Source organism: Mesitornis unicolor, unplaced genomic scaffold, assembly GCF_000695765.1.
Source record: "Mesitornis unicolor isolate BGI_N332 unplaced genomic scaffold, ASM69576v1 scaffold4551, whole genome shotgun sequence".
NCBI lineage: Eukaryota > Metazoa > Chordata > Aves > Mesitornithiformes > Mesitornithidae > Mesitornis > Mesitornis unicolor.
In genome coordinates this window covers 10,343-29,926 of record NW_010161531.1, presented here as the reverse complement: position 1 = coordinate 29,926, position 19,584 = coordinate 10,343, and the positions used below count along the sequence as shown (strand labels likewise).

Below are 19,584 nucleotides of genomic sequence, written 5' to 3'. Positions count from 1 at the left end.
AGCAGGAATAAGTGGCTTTTGGAGGATACCAGAGGAGATGAACTAGCAGTGACTTTGATTTGATAAGTAGTTACAGTAGAAGCTCTAAGCACAGGAAACAACTGTCCTAATGCCGGGAATTGAAACAAATTTGCTGACAGTGTATTGCCACAGCTTGTGCCACCCTATGTACTTTGATATGAGTGGTTAAAGCCCATCTGAGGAAACATGGTTGAAAGTAAAAGCAGAACAGTCGCTATTCTATTCATAAAGTAGGGGAATTGAAAATAGTATTTCAGATATGGAAAGCATTTTTCTGTGTATTGCAAACAAGATCTAGGTATCCGTGCTTTTTAGACACAACATGAACTTCTGTAGCTTTAAAGAATGTTAGGTTTTGACTTGTGTGTGTGTATAGTCTCATCCAGCTCTGTAAACAAGCTAATAAAAGTAGTTACTAAAAAAAACAAACCTGGAAGCAAATAAGCACACTTCCTGGCCTTTAGAAAGAAACTCATCAACAGGTCTTTCTTTAAATTAAAAATCTGTTTGGTTTATAACTGAAAATCATCTTTGACTAGCTGTAGGGATTCTGGTTAGGTTACACTGGGATTAGACTACTATCTGGCTTCTTTTTCTATGTGAGAGTTGTGGAATCGATTCAGAATCTGAAAGCAAAAGCTTTGCTGCATTTAGTCATCTTCAGGCAACTTTTCTCAGCTTGATCAGGAGTTGTCTCTTGACTTTGAGTTCTCTGCTCCAAGCATCATTATCCTTCAGGGTCTGATGTTCAGTCTTCCTAGGTGTCTTGGCTCAAACGGCCTTGCATGTGAGTCAGTGAGGAGATGAGAATATCCTGAAGGAAAGGTTTTCAGTGACTTACCTACTGCTTCATGGAGCATTTGGGGTTAGTGGGTTCTCTGATCCTTACCACAAAAAGGTGGATAAGTGTCCTCTGTTAATTTTCTGTCAAATAAGTCTTTGTAGTGGATGGTAGCTATTTGTGACAACTGCACTGATCAGTTTTATTAGGCAGTGTTAATAAGTTATAGTAGATGTCTGGATGCTAGAGACGTGATCCCCAGTTCTGTTTATTATTTATAGTGTGATTCTCTAAAGGCAACCAATCCCTCTTGGTTTCTAAGATATTGTCTTAAAATTACTATTAAAATGAGCACATAAGAGCACAGAGCTGTACAGGCATGTGGTCGGTTCAGTTGCCTGCATGTAGCTCTATTCTCTTACTGCCGATTGAAAAATTTCATGTCCAGGGAAGAGTCATCAGAAATGCACTGAGTGTAAACTCCTTTTGGCCCATCTAGAGATGGAAAAAGACTGGAAAATCACCCAAGCTGATTGCTATTAATCAAAATTCAAGGGAGCTGAACATGAGCACTCTGGTATCCCTCTAAATATATGTGAGAAAAGATATGCCAAGGTCTAACAAGCTAAGCTTCCGACATAAAAATGGTGCAAATGCAATTTGCTCTATCACTTTGACCTAGTAGTAGGCTTTAAGTTAAAGGAATAAAGTTAGTATATCCAACTCTGCTTCATGTGGGAGAGGAGAGATGCCTCTACCAAGCTGCCTCAGTGCTCATGCTATAAAAAAGAGACTTGCTCATGTTAACAAGACAGGAAGTGGCTGACTCATACCATAAACCAGATACTGTTTAATCACCTACAGAAAGCTGTTTACTAACTGTTCCAGTAATGGGTTACACGGCCAAATGTATAAAGCATGACAAGCAGCTGACTAGGAAATTCACTTTATTAATAATCTTCAGTCTTCCAAACAGAGCAGAGCTAGAACCTGAACTGTTAAGTGGCTTTGGCCTGAGTGTAAACTTGGTCAGCACACCTGGTTTTAGGGGATTTGTTTCTCCCGGCCCAAAGGAAGAGTGTGGAGATGGGTGATAACCTGTGCTGCAGAAAGAGCATGTTTGTGCTTCCTAGGTTTGATATGCCCAGTGACTGGAAGTGTCAGTCAGTACAGAGTGCCAAGGGCAGTTCATGACTTTCTTACTGTAGCACATTTTTTTGACTCAGCACGTGAAACAAAGATCAGAAATTTGAAGGGCACCTTCTAACTAAGGCTTAGAGTAGAAAAGAGGTCTAGGAAGTTGGTACTTCTCAGATATGTGACATGCTTTTGGCAGCTTGGATTTGATGGATTTGATGGCTCTGAGGTGTCCTTTCTTATCCAGATGCTGAGTGGGCAAAGCATGCCTTCTCTCAGGTAACACGTTAGGATTGCTGATTAACACAACCACTGGAAACTGAAAATGACAAAACAAGAAAAGAGATATGAGTGATCTAATCTTGGTCAGTCTCAGCTCAGAGAGCCAAATTCTGACTTAAGGGCCTCCTTGAATGTATTAACTGTTTGGAAAATACCTTTAACTTTCTTGGCATTACAGTTAAAGGGTAACTGGAGTCCACTGCTCAACACCTGGTATTCTACAGGGATTTAGTTAGTTGCTAGCTGACATACTATCTACTCGCTGGGTTCCCTTGATTCTGTATGAAGGAATTTGAAAGGGTGTGGTTATTCATCTTGTGAGGTGTGATGCGTCATGTCCTGCATAGCTATTTATATACTAGCAAAGGTAAATTGGTGAGATTTGAGTTTATTCAAACAAAAAGCAGCCATCTGTGCTAGGTTTGTATTGGTAATTCAATCTTCAACATACCAAAACATTTTAGAGATTAAAGTATGTGTTTCTAAGTGAGGAGGCTATGGTGGATGTCTGTCTCTTACAAGAAATCCTGCGTTCTCAATTTTTGCTTCCCTGCACTTGAAGGAAGAGAGACACTCTGGAGAATGCAAGCAGCAGAACTGCTTCTGTATTTCCCAGCTAGACTGCCATGGCACACACTGGCTTCCAGGTCACCACTTCCAAGTGGAAAGTAATTTTCAGAGTTTTGATTTGTGCTGCATCTCATGGTGAACATACCTTCACTATCTAAAATACTTGCCCAGCATAAACCCTGTTTTTCAGTAAGAGCAGCTGATCATGAAGATACTGCTTGTCCTGCAGACTTGTATATGTAGGTGTAACAAACACATAATTCAGCAATACCCCTACTATTTTAGCAATGCCCTCTCCTATTGGACAGCTATAATATTGAGGAGTTTTCTTACCTCCACTGCCCATCTCACTGAATTCAGGCATTTGTTGGTTATACTTAATTTGGGAAATCATATACTGTTTTCCCCCAGGCATGTTCTTACTCTTGAATAGAAAGAATTGACATCTGTTCCTCATCTGACTTCATCAGGCTTCAGCTTTTTGTGGCGGTGGATGCAGCATGGACTAAGATTTATGGGGAAAGGTGACTTGAGATCTCTTAAGAGGCTTAAAGCATTGCATAAGCATGCTTCACTATTGTACCAGTACTCTTCAGGGGCAAACTGCTGAAATGATTTGTAGTATTGCTTAAACTACTTAAGTAACCATGGCCCATAGGTAGTGAGTGCTTCTAACTCATGTCTACTAAAACTGCTGTTTGTTTCAGGTTCAACTCTGGTTCTACTGATCCAGCACAATGATCTGGATACTTCAAGTCTTGTTCTCACCGCTCCCAACCCCAGCACTGATTAGTATTATTGTATTTGGAGCTGTCATGTTCCTGTGGGTGATAAGCAGGCCAAAACCTGTTTTGCCTCCTGTTGACTTGAACAAGCAGTCAGTAGGAATTGAGGTAATACTTATTTCACTTGTTGGCATGGACTATTTTTGAAGAGCTTAATCTGAATACTGATCCATTCTGACTCTGGGTATTAGTGGAAACTCTCCTGTTTGGTATATACAGCCTTCTCTCCCAGGTGTACAACTCAACAGTATGGTGGGGGGAAAGCTTAAGACACTAAGGTTAAGAAACAGCAGCTTTTGCCAACAGGGTTAGGTGGGCTTTTTACCAGATGGCCTTTGCTGTTGCCGCCTTTTTTTTGTATTTTAAATGCTTTGTATCAGCTCTGAGGCTGGTGTAAGACTTCACGTAACTGGGCAAGTGGTAGCACTCAATCTTAGTCAAGGTCTCTCTAATAACCTAATTGAATATTAATCTAGGCCATGTAGAAAATTCATCTGCACATGACTGATGACTGAGTAGATGAAAATCAGGGAGGAAAATGAGACTTCCCTAGCAATACAATACTATTGAAATGCTTTAAAGGGGACTGCTGGGAGAATGGCTGAGGAGCAAATGACGTGGCATCTGCTCTGGACTGTTTCTTAACTATGTTCTGTTCCTAGGGAGGAGCCAGAAGAGGTGCCCTCTTGACAGATAACAACCTGCTTTCTTATTACTTTGAAGATGCCAAAACTTTGTATGAAGTTTTCCAGAGAGGACTGGATGTTTCTGGTAAGCTTTGCATCTGCCAGTTAGTACTTGCCTATCACAAGTAAATAAATTCAAAGTTCTTTTGCCTTCCCTCTTGTCTGTAGTAAAAATTCAGGCTAGCAAAAGCTTTCCTAGCCTTCCGTGGGGTGGAGTGACCAGTGACCATATCTTCCCCACACACACACTGATTCAGAAGCAGTCTCAGTTGGCAGACTGGGCAGGGATAAACATCAGAAGCTTAAGACGTTAGAGTTCAGTGAAGAGTCAGCAGATACTAAGCATCAGAGGGAGATGAGAGGAGCACCTCTGCTTTGTCTTATGAAGTGGGTTTTAGTGTAAAATTATTGCCTGCTTACAATACGTATAAGTTTGTGCACATGTGACTTCAGGGGTCCCATGCATAGAAATAGCTTGCAAGCTATTTCAATCTCAAATGGGTTTGTGAAATGGAAAAAATTGCTTGTAAGGATAAAGCCAACAGCCTTTCTTACAGTCTTGGTCTGGGCGGTGTGCTTAACCAATGGACACTGTGCACTTCCATACTCCATGCAGTCAGATGGATGATGTCTGACTGGAAATATGGCACACTTAGTGTTGTGTTGAAGTGCTATGCAACTTCAGTACTGAGCTTTACAACTGCTTTTCTGAACTCTTCCATTAGGAAATGGCAACTGTTTAGGCTACAGAAAACCCAAACAACCCTATCAGTGGCTGACATACAAACAAGTGAGTATTGCACACGACAGATGATTTAATTTGGGATACTACCCTGTAACACTAAAATGGAGGAAAACTGTCTTGCAGGTTTTGGACAGAGCTCAATACCTGGGATCAGGGCTTCTGCAAAAAGGATGCAAACCATCATCAGACCAGTTTATTGGCATTTTTGCTCAGAATAGGCCAGAGGTAAGCAACAAATTGAATGTTCTTTCCCAGAATATTCTAACAACTTGGGGAGAGAAAAGGGTCTGTATTTAAATAGCTTGAGGCCACATGAGGAACAACCATAACTGGCTTTTCCCTTTCCAGTTCCCTTATTACTGACTAAGCACATGCTATGCCAGGCATGGAATACAACGGTCTTGAACCCTCACTACTCTAAGAATCTCATGGACATGCTCCTTACACAACCTGCACTTATCATGAGTGCATGGGCTAGTCAAGGTACATGAAATGTGTAGTTAATCTTGATTTGTAAACTGCTAGTTTTCCTTATCTGTACTGTTTTCTCTCTTCAGTGGATCATTTCAGAGTATGCCTGCTACACTTACTCAATGGTTGCTGTTCCACTCTATGACACTCTGGGGCCAGATGCCATTGTATATATTGTTAACAAAGGTAAATATTGAGTCCCTCTATTTCATAATGAATTCTCTAAGAAGTTTTGTTTTGAGAAGGCTGAAGTTCATGGGAATTTGATGCAAAAATCAGAGTAGCTTGAACCTTACTGCAGTTATAGACAATTTCTGTAAATGAAGCTGTTTCGCAGGGGCCATGGTTCAATGCCTAGAAGAAGCCAGTGGGCTTCTTATGTTTCTTGGTGTATTGAAAGTCCACTGAAGACCTGCTAGATCCTGTGGATCATCCTGCAGTCAGAGCGCCTAACTATTTGCTATTCGAGGTTTTGTAATCTCAAACTCCCATACTGCCAAACAATCACACAATGCAGACAGGCTTGCGTGCAAATTAAGACTAATGTGTGTCTCTGATTTAGAGTTGTAGGATGTAAAGAGTGGAGGAAGGGTAATGATATGTCTAAATCTGTTTAATCTATCTGGTTGGGGCCTGTTGTTCTACAGAAGCAACAACTAGCATGCCATCATGGAAGAAACTGGTGAGGAAGCTTGAACAAATCTTCAGACTTCCTTCCCCCAGTCTTGGGGGAGATATGGGGATCAAAAATATCCACTGCTGTCAAAGCAATCTGGGATCCAACCCATAAACAGGATTTGCCAAGTGAAGTCACTTCAGCAGTTATGCTGCCCAACCTTGCAAACAGGTCTTGCCTTAGGACTACACAGCTGTGACTTACTAGCTAATGGGGAACCAGCATGTTCAGGCAAATCCGATTCCTCTTCTGACTTAATGGGAAATGCTTTTTGAATTGCATAAACTCTTTGCACATGCAGGGAACCTGAGGCATGTGCTCAAGAATTCTAGCTACCTCTTTCGAACAGGTCTAAATTTCTTTAGATTTAAGGAAGATGGCTTAAACCTAAACCATCAGTGAGGATCATTCTGAGCTTTTATGGCAATACCAGAAGTTTAAATGCCTATCTTGACTGTGAAGATATTTGTCCTCAGTTCCTCAGCATTTGCCCTCACTTTAGGCAAACTTGAGCTTCTAGCTATACAATCAGCTGGCCATAGTAGGAAGAACCTTCTTAGCACTGTAAGCCAGCCACTTAATCCCTATGAACAAATGCAAGTGGCTTTAAAACAAACCAATGGTATGTTCTAAATGCATGTGCTACTGAGCTGTCATTCAGTAGCCTCATGCCTTCTGAGTAAACTTCTGAAATGTGATTTTTGTTTCCGTAGGTGACATAAGCATAGTGATCTGTGACAAGCCTGATAAGGCACAGATCTTGCTTGAAAACTGTGAGCAAGAAAAGACTCCGTGTCTGAAGATTATCATTCTCATGGATCTCTTTGACAAGGAGCTCAAGGACAGAGGAGCTAAAGTGGGAGTTGAAATTCTAGCACTGCAGGAGGTTGAGGTAGGTGACTAAAGGCTTCTGCTTGACCTTGCCAGCTAGACATCTGGACATTCTCTGGCAACAATGACACTTGAATGTAAGCATTATCCAGTTGTCACACCTGGACCTGAGATCTTGATGAGCAGTCATTTTGAAATCTGATGTAATTAGCCAAATGGACTTGCAGAATTCAAACCATTGACTGAAGTTGTGTCCATGTGTTGTGGACAGTCAGTATGCATTAAACTGAAGAATTCCTTAGCTTAATTTGTGGTGCAGTTGTAACAGGATTTATCAAGCATCTAAGCCTGGAGGTTGAGTCTAATTGGAACTCTAAGTGCAAAGTACTGCTTTGACATCCCAATACTAGGCTTAATCTTCCAGATATGATGCATAAATGTGAAGTGTAAGAGATGTGACATACATCAAATAAAATGAAGTATCTCCATTCAGGACTTCCAAATTCCTTAAGTAGTTCTGATCACTTTCTGCACACTCTAATTCATGCTTTTCATAAGCCCAAGAGTCAGCTTTTACAAGTTTTGTATACTACATTCAGGAAGACCAACGTATCTGAATGACAGACAGTCAAGAGGCAAAATAAAAGCAAGTTTTGCATTTGAAATGCAATTACCTATTCACCTACTGTTGCTGCATGTCTTTCTGTTGCAATTGTTAAGCTGTGTTTTCTCTCTAACACAGGAGCTGGGAAGAAACAGCATCAGAGAACCCGTTGTAAGTATCTCTGTGGAATAGCTACAAATTTGTAAAACTAGTCTCTGAAAAGACTTCTTGCCATGCTACTAGTAGAGGAGACTGGCAAGATTATTTTTGTATCTTGTCTTGCTTCTTCCGAACAGAATTCCTGGTTCATTCCTCTTTAGGAAGTGCATATAAATACTGATAAGGAACATAATCCTTACTATGACCTTATGTGGCTTTTCTCCCCTCTAGCCTCCTAACCCTGAAGATCTTTGCATTGTGTGCTTTACCAGTGGAACCACAGGTAAGACAATATACAGTGATGCTTCCGTGCTTAAACAGTCTCCCTGTGCTAAAAAAAAAAAAAATAGCTTTCCAGCACAAAAAAAAGGAGATGCTAACAGCACAGAAGTAAAACAGCGAATCAGAAGAGGGTCAAGCCACTACTACAGTTTTACTTAGGGCATTGTCACTACAAGTCAAATGCACTAAGACAAAACCTCTTCCCAGAGACGGTGGGAAGAATAGTAAAATTAATGTTGTTACACCCTGTGAAAAATACAGGGCCTTAATGTTAAAGGGATCGGTTGCTTAACTGTCTGTATTCTGACCCACAGGGGCTAGAGAAACATCTTGTTTCAGCATTCTGTATGCTACTCCTAATTACTCTGCTGTTTCAGTAGTCGTTTCCTTTATGTAATATCCATAGCTGAAAGTGCTCAAGATGAGGCATATTTGAGCTCTTAAGAAAATGCATGCTATGACTGCACCTAATACCAAAATAGTTCAAACTGAGCCAAACAAGACATGGGAAACTGACAGCAGAAGCAGTCAGAGCCACAGCTGACTTTGCTCAATCTCCCCAAAGGTAACCCTAAAGGAGCCATGCTGACGCATCAAAATGTTGTTGCAAATGCTGCTGCCTTCCTTAGATGCACAGAGGTAAACTACTGCTAATGGTGGTCTCTAGACTATGTCACTCAGTCATGAAACTAGCTTTAATGTGGGCATTTTCTGCAAACTATTCACTCTTAGTAAACTGATATTTTCCTAAGTGCCCATATCTCAATGTGACAATAGTACTGCAAGAAACTTGGTTTAACCTTGAATAAGAACTTTTACTCAGAAATTTTTCTAGAATAAGTCCTAAGCACCAAGAGTACTAAACCACCCTATTTCAATTCTTGCCAAGACATAAAGCTAATCTTGATCTAGTATGGCTGAGTTACAGCTGTGAATCTTGAGGAGATGATGGATGAGCCTGAGTTGCTCCAGCCATTTGAAATGTCTATTTCAAAGTACTCAAATTGACCCAAACTTTATTCACTTTCTACTGAAGAGTAACTCAAGCAGACCTAAGGAGTGCTAACCTACTTCTGTTTCTTTCCCCTTTAGAACACAGTTGAGTGCACAACTTCAGATATCAGTATGTCCTACCTTCCCTTGGCTCACATGTTTGAGAGAATTGTACAGGTAAGTAACCTGTGTGCATGCTTCTAAACTTTGTAGATCTTGGATGTATGAACTAGTTCAGACAGTAACACTTGTTAGAAGTTGTACCTAAATGATTAAGATCACCTACCTAAAATAAAACCCCTGAACTGACTAAATAATGCCTAGTTACTTCTGCAAGATATGGCTTCGATATTCATTAAATGAAGCTTTGTTCTTCAGTCTAGCCTAATTAAGTCTGTGATTTACTATGAAATTAACAGCGTCATCCCTTAGTCAAACACAGCTAAAGCTAATACATGAAGAGGAAGCAGTTTAAGACCTGTGGATTTAGTAGTTGGAGACAAACAGAGGTATGTTCTCCACAGTTTCCTCTGCTGGGCTGTGTTATCCTGCCTGTTTGCCAAGATGAAGTTCTAGTTTTCCAATTAATGCACTTCCTCAATTATGTTGTATAAGTAACACTTCCTACAGGGAACGTTAGCAACTTTGTGGCAGGATCTAACTCTTCTACATGTAATGGTCTCAGAACAATCACTTAAACTCAGTTTCTAGCCCGGTATTTAAAACAGATTGTGGCTTGTCCTATTCCTTGTCAAGCTGCTAAATTCTTCTGTTGCCTTGTATTTTAATTTCTAGGTATCTCAAAAGATAATGAAATAGAACAGCTGTTACAAATGTGGTGACACTCATTAATTGTACTCAACCATAACATGAAACTTTGTTTTGTCGTGCTCATGGACTACAAGTCAAAATTGCATGCTAGAACTTAATGTATGCATCTGAGCTTCTAGAGATCAAATTTTAGTATAATAACTTTCTGTATTTGCTCAAAACCTATTCACACAAGAACCTTCCTACCACTCAGTGCTGGAAATCATGCTGCATTCCATAATAATTATGGTTAATGAATCCATTATTGCCCTTGACTAAGCTTAGTCTGGTCAATTTTTAGACTGTGGCCTACAGCTGTGGAGCAAAAGTAGGCTTCTTCCAAGGAGACATCAAGTTGCTAACAGATGACATGAAAGCCTTGAAGCCAACAATATTTCCAGTTGTACCAAGACTACTCAATAGAGTATATGATAAGGTATGTGAGAAATTTTAGTCAAATTATCTTAGTGTTCATATATCTAAGCAAGCATACAAGTTTAATACTGAATGCATCATAACATCACCACTAGTTAATTATTCCTTAGCAGGAACAATTCTTCAAAATCCTTTCTGAGGAGATGGCAAGAGCCCTGAGACCTGGAGTATAACAGTGTCCAGTCATGACTGGGCTAAGTCTGTTGCTGTTCAGAGACAAAAATTTTACTTTTGGAATGCAATGAAGCAAGTGCAAAGCTAGAAGGATCCCTATCCTTCAAAGTTACGGCTGAAGTATGTCAGCAGTAACACAAGTTAGTATTGCCCCTTGGTTCATCTCACAGACCATGTCAGTAATGAAGATAGACCATAGAACTTCAGAATAAGATATAGTGCCTCCTTACAAAGCGAGAGCTGGAGGTACATATGAAAGTTAAACCCAAGAGTCACAGATACTTTTCCTTGCAGATACAAAGTGGTGCAAAGAGCCCAGTGAAACGTTGCCTGTTAAACTTTGCTGTGATGATGAAGATGGCTGAAATAAAACATGGCATAATTCGAAATGACAGCATTTGGGATAAGCTAATCTTCAAAAAAATTCAGGTAAGTTATTCCAAGTGTAAGCAAGCTGAACAATGTGGTATTGCAGGATCTGATGACTTCTATTTCACTTGTAGGAAAGCATGGGTGGAAAAGTGCGTATAATGGTAACAGGTGCAGCCCCTATATCTCCCTCTGTCCTGACATTTCTTAGAGCAGCACTGGGCTGCCAGGTAAGCTGACTTTTTCTTAAAGTAAGACCTGTTTGATTATGCCCAAATAAGTGACCAATGGTATAGCTGTGGTCCAGCCCAGCTTGTTCCTGTGGAGATTGCGGTCAGTCTCTTCAGTATTTACAGGATGCTTGATTTGAGTGAAGAGGAACAAAATTCTGCAGGGCTGGCTTCAAAGTACACTGCTGAAAAACTATCCTGTAGGCTCTTTGAAGAGGGGAATAGGAACATGCACCACTCAAAAGTCAGGCAGCTGCCTCTGAGCTTTGTGGCTTATCTTGACAGTCAATGAGCTCCCAATGTAGTACATTTTGAGAAAAGAGCTCGAAGAATGAGGTGACCAAAGAAAATTTTGGATAGGTGAACCTGAAGAACATCTGGTCACATCAGTAAGACCAAGAAGTCTTAAAGGCTAAGATTGTCTTGGTTTCCTTCCCAAGAAAGAGACTTGAGAACAGGCATAGTTGAAACTGAGCTCTTTCATACAAAGGACTTGATGGTCAAACAATATTCATCCTTTCTCATCCTTTCAGATCTTTGAAGCTTATGGCCAGACTGAATGCTCTGCTGGATGCACTGCCTCAATGCCTGGAGACTGGACAACAGGTGTGGTAGCCATGAGTTGGAAACTCCTGCAGCTGTCAATAGGAAGTAGCACTCAAGCTTAGGTGCTCTACTGCTTTTAGTTCAATGAGAGTTAAATCCTGGGTGCATAACCTCAAATTGATTCTTGGTAGTAAGTCATCTGTATGCTTACTAGGTACCAAAATTCTTGACTGAAGTAGGTGAGGATCTCTTGTGTAAATTGACGTAGGTCAGCCAAGACCCTGTCTCAGTGTACAGGAAAGAAGTGTCTGTAAAGAGCTGAGCAAACTAGACAAGGACTTCCCAAATGGCTTTAAAAAAACCCTTTAGGTCACAAATAACTTCTTAACACAAAACTTTGACTAAAATATCAGACACGATATTTTGCTATTTTCTTGAAGGACTATCTGACCTTGAAGATTAAGCTTTTATCTTAGCAAGGATGTTTTTAATATCGGGTATTCTAAATTCAAGCTCAGGCCACTGTCTTTGAAAACACTTAGCTGTAGAGCATAATGAGGATAAAATGTGAATAAACACCAGGGTCTATGATGGAATTCTGTGGAGGCAAGTGTGGTACAGTTTGTGTGGTCAACTACACCGATAAATGTCTCTAAGCATTGAGATTTAGCTGCTACTTTGAATTAATTGGCTCAAAATGGCATGACAATAACTTTCTTAAACATTTGGTGTCAGACTCCTTTAAACAGTACTGGTTCTTCCTAAAGCAGTGAACAAAGAGCCATTAAGTATCTACTATTCCTGAAGCCTTTCAAGGGACACTTGAATTCTCTCATCTCACTTCAAAACCTAGTCTATCATTTTAGATCGAATAAGCCCAACTGCTAGCAGAATCCCTAAAACACAACTGTCCTTGTTTGGTTTCTTTTTCCTCAGGCCATGTTGGAGCCCCCTTGGCTTGTAATATCATAAAACTAGATGATGTGGAAGAAATGAACTACTTCTCCTCTAACAATGAAGGCGAGGTGGGTGCAATCTCCTGTGTGTATCAGGAAAAACTGAAACGTAAGACTTGGTGACTAACAATATTCTGTGCTTTCTATAGGTCTGCATTAAAGGACCAAATGTGTTCAAGGGTTATCTGAAAGAGCCTGAGAAGACAGCAGAAGCAATTGATAAAGACGGCTGGCTCCACACTGGAGACATAGGGAAATGGTTGCCAGTGAGTAATTGCTTAATATAAACCATCTCTCAGATGTGAATTCCTAGCTAGCTTACAGTAATCTGAAAAGCTGAAGAAGTGAATTCTAGGATAAAAGCCTTACACAGTATTTTGTTATCATTCAGCAAGTAACTTGAGGCAAAGCTCCAAAGACCAATTAGGTTACAAGATCTCAAATAACACCTGCTAGGCCAGTAGTTAAGACTGTCACTTCCACAGTGAAGAACAACAAGGTGACTTGGTTTCTGTCAGAGGAGAATAAAGGAGCTGTCTAACCATGTCCTGAGCTAGTGGGAGTAATTTGTCAACGTGTCCCTTCTCTTTGTAGAAAGCAAAGACCAGTTCCAGACTACCATGTATCAATCATACAGCAAAACTGAACTTATCTTCTGCTTCTTATAGAAGCAAGACAGAGACTTGAAACTAATGGTCTCCACCTTAACTTCTAGAATGGAACACTGAAGATCATTGACAGGAAAAAGAATATATTTAAACTTGCACAAGGAGAATACATTGCTCCAGAGAAGATAGAAAATGTCTATATCAGAAGTGTTCCTGTAGCCCAGGTCTTTGTACATGGGGAAAGCCTGAGGGTAAGTCTTATTAGAGGTAAGCATCCTGCAAGATTCCTCCCACAATGAGTTCTGGAAGATCAGGGCACAAATGTATGCATATACAAGAGTCCATGTACAAGATCTGTTCCTAAGAGTGCCATACTGACACCAAAGAAAAGGAGATCTTGGCATACTTATATGGGATTAGTGCATCAGGTCAGCTCTGTACGGTTTCTCCACTCCTTTGCCACAGAGGCCAGTGTTCAATCTGTAGACAAGCCAAAAGTGCCTGCTAGAGCATTCAGCACATAACAAACTACATTAGTACTTCAATTACTGCTGTCAGAACTCAGATAAGTTACTTGAAAGTCCTTGTAGCTACCTTCCAAACTCTGGGAATGTATACGGATGTATATGTGGCTTGTTATGGAGATACTGTCCACAAGCAAGTTCACATAAATAAAGTAATTTCAGATGCCTTATCTTGGTTTCAGCATGACTTCTTCCACTTGTTTTCAGTCTTTTTTAATAGGTATAGTGGTTCCTGATCCTGAGACGCTTCCAGAATTTGCAGCAAAACTGGGAATAAAAGGTTCCTATGAAGATATCTGCAGAAATCCAGTGAGTGGCTTTAGGTTTTTAGTGGGTTATAGATAAAATTTAATTTTTAAGTCCAATCTTGCTTTGCTTTGACTTCATTTTACCCACCTTTTCTATAAATTAAACTGGCTTAATGCTGGATTAGTCATATAAGCAGCCTTTCACTAAAAACTGGAACTAAGTATAGGTGTCTTTTGATGTTTCAAGGACTATCACTGCCTCTTTTCCAATGAGAAGATAGACATGACCTTGTAGTGGCCTTAATATAAGAAGTCTTGAATGCTGTTGTTTATGTATTCTTGCCAACCTCAGTTTTCACTGACTGGGCAATGGGTATGGTCTTGCGTTGCAATTACAGAATGGCAGCTTTACCCACTCTGTTCCTGCTCTGTTTCTTCTAGGCAGTGAAGAAAGCTATTTTAGAAGATATGGTCAGACTGGGGAAAGAAGCTGGCCTTAAATCCTTTGAACAAGTGAGTACTTCCAAATCCTGCTTGTCACAAGTACCTGTATTGCTAATGCAATGGCTGGGAAGTCTGCATTGCTGTTACTGACTGTGTGGGGATGGGACTGAAGACAGCTGCTCAGGACAACTAATGGCAGTAGGCAGTGAAACACTGACTGGCTGCTTGCCTGTTGATCAAAAGACAGGTGGCTGTACTGGGAAACAGGGGGAATTGCCATGAGATGGAGTGGAGGTTCATTGTAGGCTGCAGGAGCTGTGCCGTAGTTCCAGCCTATCCTCTTGCTGTGTCAGCCAAAAGGACTTTGACTTGGATCCAAAACCAGTTTAGTTACTGGACCTCTTGAGACTGAGTGACTTCTTGCACTGAGCTCTAGGAAGCTGGGAAGAAATGTTGTTTGCCCTTTATGTAATTGCCACATGCTAAATTATTTTCTTTTAATAGGTTAAAGACCTCTACATCCACACAGAGATGTTCTCTGTAGAAAATGGACTCTTGACACCAACACTGAAGGCAAAGCGAGCAGAGCTTGTTAAGCTCTTCCAGAAGCAGATTGAGGCTCTCTATTCAAGTGCGCAGGAATAAGTGGCCAGTTTAATTTAAACTGCATGGAGTATCCAAAGAAAACTGTGACACTACATGACCTACGGAGAACACACACACGAGTGGAGGGGAGCATTGTTTCTCATATCCTGGGAAAAATGACTTTTGGATGAAGATGGCTGTAGTATAACTGACAACTAGCAGTATTCACATCTTGCAGAACTAAGCATCAGCTGTCTAGGCAAAGCCAGACCTTTCATCTTCCCTGGACTGTGACAGAAGTGCAAAAACACTCAAACTCAGACTTTACAAGGCAGCTGTATGCACTTCTCGTTGTAAAAAGCAAATCTTCCTGCTCCAACTATGAACTCCATTATGACTTTTTGTGGACTGATTTGCAATCAGACTGAACTTTCATGCAGTTACATGTTTGAGGTGAGGAGAGAGAATTCAAAAACCGAGTGCAGGAAAATAACGCTTCAGTTTCCACTCAGGATAACCTGTCTCAACTCAAGCTGTCACAGTGTGAATTGGAGCTTAACATCTATTCAGCAAATACAGAAGTAAATTTCCTGTTCCTAGCCCTGGACCACACAGTATAGGTTGTTTTTAATGAAAATGAGTATAGTCTGGCATGAACTGGTTTATAAAGTGTGTCTGAAGCAAACCTAGTTTATATTCTAGTATGGAGGCACTGGATCAGTTTTTGCACAAATGTGATGGCAGTTATAAAGCCTCTACATGTATGAATTGGAGCTTGGTAAGTGGAAAACTTTATCTGTGATTCCTAAGAATATAGGATGCAATAAATTGTAACTGCGCAATCAAACCAAAAGCCTGTGTGAGTGATCTGTTTCTCTGCTGTAGCCAGACTGTCAACTGCAAGGTCTATTGCTGACTAGTTACATATGGCTACAGCTAGAACACAAATGCTGCAGAAAGCAAACTTGTTTCCTATGCTGTCACTGCTCAGCTACAGCTCAAGCCATGAGGCAACAAGGTAGTGCCAGACCAGATGTTGCTCCGCTACTCTCTTTCTCTTGTAGCAGGGCAATATGTGCCAAAGTCTTCAGCATAAATTCATTCTTCCAGCTTAACCTATCACATGAAAGAAGGCATCAGATATAATTTTCTAAGGCTAAAGCTGTTTCTATAGGAAATTATTTAGGCAAGATGAGGACTATCTTTGTTTTTAGAAAGAGGTCTTCAACAGTGTGTGCCGTTTCTGTTGACAGCTACTCCCTATCCCTGTAGTAGTCTGTTGTATCAGTCCAAAAGGCAATGTGGCACTAACAAGATGTAACATGGGGGAGGAATACATGTAGCTTTCCTATGCCAGTTCTCCTTGTCCGTGCCAGATTCTTGCAGCTGGTGGCTTTTCCTGTGTCTTTAATGCTCTTGGTCAGATGACTCAAAATGAAAGCAACCAGTAGATTTGTTGGTCAGGAAAGAGTCACCCCTTGCTGTGAGGCATCTCTAGCTTTGACTGGTAAAAACAATTGACCCAATTCTGTCTCTAGCCTAGGCTCAAAGACCTTAATGTTTTCAGGTAACTTCTGTAACTTATTGTGCTTGTCATAACCTGAGGCTATAAAGGCTTCTAAGACTCTGAAAGTGCATATAACTATGGTGCTTAATTTTCCCATGTTTCCTTAAAGCAGTGTGACCTTCAAGTTACTGATGGCTGAATCTTTTTTCTCAGGTGAGACTAAGGAGAAAGAGGAACCAGAGGGAAGAAAAAAATTTATACTTAAAATAGTTGTGGGTTCTGATGAATAATTCCGTTGGGGACACTAAGTCTAGTGCCACCAAGATCTGTATAAACTTGAGGCTAAATGCTGTAATGCTACCTGCTGCAGTGCCCAGAAACTTTGTTCATACTAATAAGTGAAACTTCCCTATAGGGAAGTTTATATGTTGAAGCTCCGCACTCTGTGACGGGCCCTTCAGCTAGCAGTGTTGATACCAATCATAGTGCTTCATGCAGCTTGATGAGACCTCTTCTTTCTGGAGTAGAGAATACCTGCTTTTCCATGCTATATCTTGGAAAGTAGTAACTTTGTGCAGGTCACTTAGTAATACAACAGAGATGGTTTCTCTTTTGGAAGAGGAAACACCTTAATCTCAACTTGGTTTACTCTTAATGGTAGTTAAGCTTTTTCTCACAGTGGCAATCTACAGTGGTTTAGATTTTTCATGTTTGTGGCATCTGCTAGTAGCTGTTATAAAGACTCAGTTGGATGGGTAATGAAACTGTCTGACCAATAAACCAAACATACATAATTCAAATATAAATTGGTCTGACAATAGTCCCTTGGGTGCTGCTTCTGACATATGAACTGCTTCTACAACATAAATCTAAAGTGTGAACAAGAGTACTTCAGGCATGCTTGCACTGAAATGATGCAAAAACTATTTCAAGATACTGAGAACTAGAGAAAACTATCTACAGCAAGCTCAATGCACTATAATATTCAGTAAAGAAAGATTTGAGGTAAGGATGGCTATAGGTGCAATGAAGTTCAGATCGCTGCAACTTTTTTCCCCATGATATAGGGATTGGAGCTAAAAATAACAGCCAGTCTTCTCCACCTGTTTTAAAAAGCTTTCATCTAGTAGCTGCCAATTATGAATTGATTCATTTGGGCTGCAACATAAGATATGCATACATGGGGAATAACAAGCAATACCATGGCTAATAAAGATTCATGTAAGGCTTGTATTTAATATGAATATTGATAATAAACTTTCCTTTTACTTAGAAAATTGGAAACAACTCTTTTATGTACTGCACCGGGAATCAGCCTGATTTAGACTGTCCAAAACATGTAAGACTTGTATATCCAAATATAATCTGATAAATGTACTTTCTTTCTGTCTGCATGGAACAACCCCTGTGCATGCAATGTAATGATTAGTTTGTCTCTTTTGGTCCTTATCCCGAGAGGAAGTGTTCAGAGAAAAATATAGCCTCTTAGTTCATCATTTGGCTTATTGCAATCAATCTCTAATGCCATAGCTAGGAAACTCAATTTAAAAAACTAAACCTGCAAAACCTTGGTTTCCTAGCATGGGAAATTCTCTTTTCTCTTCCTGATCACTACTTTGCATTTGAAAAACTAACTATATGACAGATGCTTAAACTCTAGCATTAGTTTGTATTTGTTCAACTCTTAAGAGATCTGGATTAACATCAGAAGCCTCTTGATTCAGTCTATAGAGAACTCTTTCATCATTGATTTTTTTTTTTTTTACTATTGGTAATCACCTTGAGGTTATCAGGCATGGGAATATCAAAGCTAGTCTTTTGCACAGCCTGTTGTATATGGTGATCTAGCCCCTTCCTCATTAGTAACTGAGACACCTGGCACAGTCAGTGGCTTCACTCTGCAAAGGAGTCGCTCTGGAGTGCAAAGTGAGGGCAGACGAGTACACAGCAGAATTTTCATTGATTGGGTGGTTGAAGAGGCTGTGTGAGATGTCCATTTAGCATGGCCAGTATTGTTTGCTTTCATGACATGACATGATTGTTTCTGTTCTGTTGCAAAAATCTGCCTGAACTATATGGCTATTTCACTGTTTTCCTTTAAGTAGGAAGGCAGGATTCCACTTTCCATCATACTAAAGCCTGAGCTAGCCTTGCACAGCATTGCAAATCTACACTTGGTGTTAGATGATGGAAAAGACGCAAAGCTCAAAATTTTAAATACAAATATCAATTCTTCCTTTGGGGGGAAAAGCAAGAGAGTGTTTAAGAGAGAGAGAGCAGCTATTTAATTATTTCAAAGTCAAGAACAAGAGGTTCTTAGCTGCTGACTTCCTCAGCCAGAAGACAAGCTTATTTTTGTAATCTTTCTTTGGTTCTAGACTCTACAGGCACTGAACAGAGACTACTGCAGTTGAGGCTAAGAGTATTCCATGCAGTTTGGAGCTTTTTCTTGCTACCTGGGAAACAAGGAGTACGATATACTCCTATACCTCTAATGAAGCCTGCTTCTAGAAAATAAGTGCTTGGATTCCAAGAGGGGCAAAGCATCTGCTTGGAAACTACTGCAAACACTAACTCCCACTTGCCACAGCTCATGAACAGCCTAGGATTATAGCTTATCATGAACACTACTAATGCACCGCAGGCTGGAAGTAACAAAAATCTGGCTTTGTACTGGAGATGGAGTCTGAGTAGACTATGATAGAACAAAACCACCTGTTGCAGTTAGGATACATTTAGAAAGCCTTCAGCCACACAGGTTTCACCACTTTAAGGTCTTCCTTGTAATAATCCATGCCTGATACTAAATAAAAATGCTTCAGGAAAGGTGATAACCACTTCATAGCAACTAGGCTCACAAAAATTTCCATTCCTGGCACTACCGTTTTCTTTCACTCTGAGATGGCTCAAGAACTCTAATCTCTCAGGTACATACTCTGCTTTCAGAAGGCTGGCTTTTTTTCCCCCCCCATTAAAAGCAAAGAATATTCTTAGAGCAAGAGCTGAAGTCTTTCCAACCTTGAAAACCAACTAGTAAGAGTGAGATCTTTACTTCCCAGTCAGTTCACATCCCCATGCCTATAAACAAGTTCTTAGAGGTCTAAGAAGAATTAAATCCACAAGTT

The 19,584-nt window shown here is 40.3% G+C and overlaps 1 protein-coding gene across 1 annotated transcript; it reads left to right on the top strand.

The window, feature by feature from the left end:
• The first annotated feature begins 3,499 nt into the window (after positions 1–3,499).
• On the top strand, positions 3,500–15,275 carry ACSL5 (acyl-CoA synthetase long-chain family member 5). The gene is made up of 20 exons (XM_010193249.1): positions 3,500–3,684; positions 4,239–4,347; positions 4,988–5,052; positions 5,131–5,232; positions 5,565–5,664; positions 6,868–7,046; positions 7,728–7,760; positions 7,980–8,031; positions 8,596–8,669; positions 9,123–9,200; positions 10,135–10,269; positions 10,737–10,871; positions 10,946–11,041; positions 11,575–11,647; positions 12,524–12,612; positions 12,693–12,809; positions 13,259–13,402; positions 13,883–13,984; positions 14,365–14,436; positions 14,872–15,275. The coding sequence occupies exons 1-20, from the start codon at positions 3,529–3,531 to the stop codon at positions 15,010–15,012; spliced, it is 2,052 nt and encodes a 683-aa protein (XP_010191551.1). The 5' UTR covers positions 3,500–3,528; the 3' UTR covers positions 15,013–15,275.
• Positions 15,276–19,584: the final 4,309 nt, after the last annotated feature.

Coding starts and splice junctions, on each gene's coding strand:
- ACSL5 (XM_010193249.1), top strand. CDS start 3,529: ATGATCTGGATACTTCAAGTCTTGTTCTCACCGCTCCCAACCCCAGCA. Junction 10,270..10,736: donor TCAATAGAGTATATGATAAG/GTATGTGAGAAA, acceptor TTTTCCTTGCAG/ATACAAAGTGGTGCAAAGAG. Junction 13,403..13,882: donor TACATGGGGAAAGCCTGAGG/GTAAGTCTTATT, acceptor ACTTGTTTTCAG/TCTTTTTTAATAGGTATAGT.